This window comes from Lolium rigidum, chromosome 1, assembly GCF_022539505.1.
Source record: "Lolium rigidum isolate FL_2022 chromosome 1, APGP_CSIRO_Lrig_0.1, whole genome shotgun sequence".
NCBI classification, from domain to species: Eukaryota; Viridiplantae; Streptophyta; class Magnoliopsida; order Poales; family Poaceae; genus Lolium; species Lolium rigidum.
The window spans coordinates 238,678,224-238,682,649 of NC_061508.1; the positions used below are offsets into that span (position 1 = coordinate 238,678,224).

Below are 4,426 nucleotides of genomic sequence, written 5' to 3' on the forward strand. Positions count from 1 at the left end.
TTCTTTTTATGAAGCGCCTTCTATACTATGATTCAAATATCTGCTGATGGTGTGAGGTTTTAGGGAATCCATGCTAATTTCTATGGCAACATGCCGGTTTCACTAGAAGCGGGCTGAACTAAGCGTCTACTTTCGCTTGTTCGGGATTTTTTTGAGGTAGAATGTCTGTGTAGGCGGAAAATTTTTCCCCGCGCGCAGCAAAAACCACCAAAACAATTATCAATGTTTGTTTAATGTCCGTTAGGGGGCTCTCAACAACGACCCAATTCCGCCAGAGTGAGCTGTTTGTCGAGTGTTTTTTTTTTTACAATCGGCAAAGCCGGGCAGTTTGCCTAGTGTTTTCTTTACACTAGGCAAAACCGTTGTTTACCGAGTGTTTCCTTGGAATTTTCCAAGTACCAAGTTTTTGCGGAGTGTTTTTCGGTTAGTATCGAACATAAAATACGTCACCAGTAGAGAAATACACAGCGATGATGCCTATTCCAGTAGTGTAAATGGTTTAAAATAAAGCATAAACACCAAATTGCGAGTAATTTTATTTTTATTACTATTTTATTTCACATTGCATATGAAAGAAATAGATTTGTGCGTAGCTGGAATAATTGTTAATTTTTCGTGAGGTTGCTGGTGGCATGCAGCACCATGGTCTCAATAGTGAACCCGGGTCCAAATCCCATCATCACACCCCACTCGCCACCCTCTCCGTCCTCCTCCATTCGCCGCCGTTGCTCATCGAGCACGAAGATGATCGTAGCACCAAGCATATTCCCATACTCTTTCAGCACAGTCCGGCTCGCCGCCAACTTCCCCGGCTCCAACCGGAGAGCCTTGTGGACGTGGTCCAAGATTGCACGGAGGCCAGGGTGCACCGTCCAGAAGAGGTCGTTCCACTCCACGGCAACTCCAAGCTGCCCGAACGCATCAGACAGACACCGTTCCACGTTCTCCGCTGCTATCGGCACCAGCTCCCGCCTCAGAATGTGCCCGTCAAGACCAGCTTCCGTGATCCGCATGGTGAGCACGTGATCGGTCCCCGGCACCACGGTCTGCGAGGCAGACACCATCTCGAAGAGCGGGCACTCGGCCGGGTAGAGCACGCCGGCGTCGGCGCCAACGATGACCGCGCCGGCGCCATCACCGAACGACGCCTGGCCGACGAGGGTGTGGGGGTAGTCCTCCTCTGGCCCGCGGAAGGAGACGATGGTGAGCTCGACGCAGGCCACCAGGACCCGCGCGCCGCGGTTGTTCTCGGCTATGTCCTTGGCGAGGCGCAGCGAAGCGGAACCGGCGGCGCAACCATTGAGCTGGAGCATCGTGCGAATGACGGACGGGCGGAGGCCGAGCAGGGAGGCCAGGCGGAGGTCGGCGCCCGGGGCGCCCGCGCACGAGCTGGTGCTTAGGATGAGGTGGGTGATGTCGGTGGCTGGACGGCCCCACTTGGCTATGGCCTTGGACGCTGCTGATGCGGCTAGCTCTGGCGCCGCGGCAGCCGCGATCTCCAGACGGTCGTCGAGGGACGGCTGCCGGCGGTCGAGGAAATGAGGGTGTGCGTCGAGCAGCTCCTCCGTGTGGTGAAAGAAACGCTTCTCCGTGTCTGTCAGACCTGAATGATGAATTAGGGTAGACCAACACATATAGTAAGAGAGTGCTGGAGATCTCAATAATAATTTTTTTTTGCAAGAAACTCTCTGCTTACACATTGTCTTGAGATTCTGTTTGAGATCCGTGAGGTGCTCGCTCTTGGTGACTCGAAAATAGTAGTCCGGGTACTCCTCTTGGGACACGCAGTTGGACGGGTTCGCCGTGCCGATGGCCAGCACGGTCGCTGGACCGTCCGCGCGCTGCAAACGCCGGATTTCGGCCATGGTGCTTGTCAGGGTACTGTTTGCCTTTGCCATTGCCATGATTTGGGAGCTAGCTGATTGACCCACTATCTAACCTGTACATGCAGACCGAGGAAAATTTGATGGTATTATTAGAGTTGGTTTCCAAGTATGAAAACAGTACTTCCTCCATCTAGAAATATGAGGCACCCTTTAATTTCGTTGGTCAACGATTTATAACTTTAACTATGATTTGTACTTCTAATTTGTTCAACAATTTTTGTAAATATAAATGAAATGTAAGAGAATTGCAAGACATATATAAAGACACCATATATACATTCTCAATCCATATATTTTTAGTGTATATTAGTGATCAAAGTCATGCGTCGAAAAACCATGCAAAAAAAATCCGGGTCTTATAGACCGACATTAGTACAACTCATCATTTTCTCGCACCGCTAGTGGGTGACACACACACAAACGCTTGCACGTGCATGCTTTCACAATGGCTAATCTTTTGGTTACTTTACCTTAATTTTTGACCAGCTAGTTTTTTCAATCGGCTGAGCCTTAATTCCATTGAGATTAGAGAAGACGTGGGAAAATAAAATAAAGAGCCAATTTTACAAAACCACGACTTATGTTGCAAGGGTTTCACACAAAAACAACAAACATAAATTTTATCAGAAAGCGACAACTCCTAAGGTAAGATGTTCCAGATAACCCAATTCTCGTGATTTTCTAAGTTTGATGTCATTTCTAACAACTTGGACCCACAAGTTTGAACCTTTGGATGGATTTTTGTCAAAAGTTACAAAAAGATGCAAACCCCTTTGTTCCCACTAACTCTACCACATGACACCTGATTTGTGGATCTGGGTCTTACTAAATTGTGAGATTTTGGTTATTTGGAACAATTTGCCCCAGAAGTTGTGGTTTCGTGATAAAATTTCAGTAGGTTGTGTGGTTTTGTAAAACTCTAGCCCAAAAGTTATGTTTTTTGTGAAATTTTCTCTAAAATAAAAACACCATCATGCATGGTGAAAGACTTTTGGCTAGAAATAATATGTCCTCACGTTTCTCAAGAAAGTAGTAATCAACAGACTTGTGGGTTCTTGGTGTATACTATATACAGTGTGAATTAGAAGGGTGAAATAATGCATAGTTATCTATCATAGATACAATGTAAAGATACTATCTAGGCAAGAAAGAATTAGGGGAAAGACTAGACGATAAGGGAGTACAAAGGAAAAAATACCAAAGCCAGTAAGATGGAGCGCCCAGTGCAATCCTAGAGAGATGGATCGATGAGCTGGCTAGCTGATCTAAGGTTGTTTGCTTTGCGAGATGCAAGGGATTGGTACGTATTTATAAGGGCAGATGAGATGCCGACGGTAACATGCGTTGAATGCACCAGCCATATTAGATGCTGCTAATAGGGGCATGTATAATGGGGTGAGTCTTCTCTTACATTTGTCACGTGGGATTTTTGTTTAGTTGGCGGAAAGAAAATGAAGGAAGAGGAGGTGTCTTCCCTTAGCTAAAGGATAATTTTTTATGAAATAAGAGAAGACTATTTTTCCTATCGTACGACTTATCTTTCCTTAGACACATAATTTCCTACTAAAAATAATTAATTATTATTTATTCCAAAGGATGACAATAAGAAATAGTGTAATTTACCCAATATATTTATCATCCTCTCTAGATGATATGGACTACTAAGAAAAGGCGTGCCTTTACTACTATATTGTACATGCCTAATCCTGCCGAGGTGCGCACATGATTAACGTTGAACGTGTATACTCGTTTAATTAATGAAATGACATGCCTAATAATTTTGTAGGACTAACACACACATGGCATGGTCTGGGTGAAACATTAATTGTAACTACTCCCATGTGGAACTATAGTTAGCAGACGTGTGTGCAACGCTAAATTTATCACGCTGTACTACGATCTGTACACTAGACATCAACAGTATCATATATGCAATTTCCCTGGAGCGTAGCTCACGCCAATTTTTCCACGAGCACGACCCACCGGGAATAAACAATCAGATTTATTGCAACACATGCACACATGCACCCAGACACCTTTCCTGAGACAAAATTATTAGGGCATGTACGACGAGGCATGTACAATGAGGTGAAAATTATTATATTTCATAAAGTTGAGACTAACTATATTTTTATTTTTTGAGCGAGAAAATAGAGAACGTTTTTGCTTCCGTACGCACCCACCACAAACTCGTCAAACCGCGAAAACACGTGGACGGTTAGGATTCGGTCATACCGATTCGGGTCTGGGGGCATGATCGTCATTTCCTGTGGACTTCGGGTTTGGCTGGGTTCGTATCAGCCCAAGTACAAGCCCGTATGACCCATACCTCTATGTATTATACGCCTACGTGTCCACGCGCGGCCACGACGGAACCGCCGACATATAAATGTCTTTCTCCCCGTCCTCTTCACCACATCTATCCAAAGCAAAAGCAATCCCCAAATCGGGCAAAAACCCTAGGTCAAGAACAGCAGAGCTCGCTCTCGTGCGCCGCTCGCGCTCGTCCATGGAGAGGGGGAAGGGGAAGGAGGGGAAGG

General features: G+C 45.8%; 1 protein-coding gene across 1 annotated transcript; it reads right to left on the bottom strand.

Annotated features, from left to right (window-relative positions):
- Positions 1-605: 605 nt before the first annotated feature.
- LOC124656465 (bisdemethoxycurcumin synthase-like) lies at positions 606-1,898 on the bottom strand. Its single transcript, XM_047195205.1, has 2 exons — positions 1,697-1,898; positions 606-1,603 (listed from the first exon to the last, which is right to left on the bottom strand). Exons 1-2 carry the CDS (start codon positions 1,896-1,898, stop codon positions 606-608), a joined length of 1,200 nt encoding a protein of 399 aa, XP_047051161.1.
- Between the last annotated feature and the right edge of the window lie 2,528 nt (positions 1,899-4,426).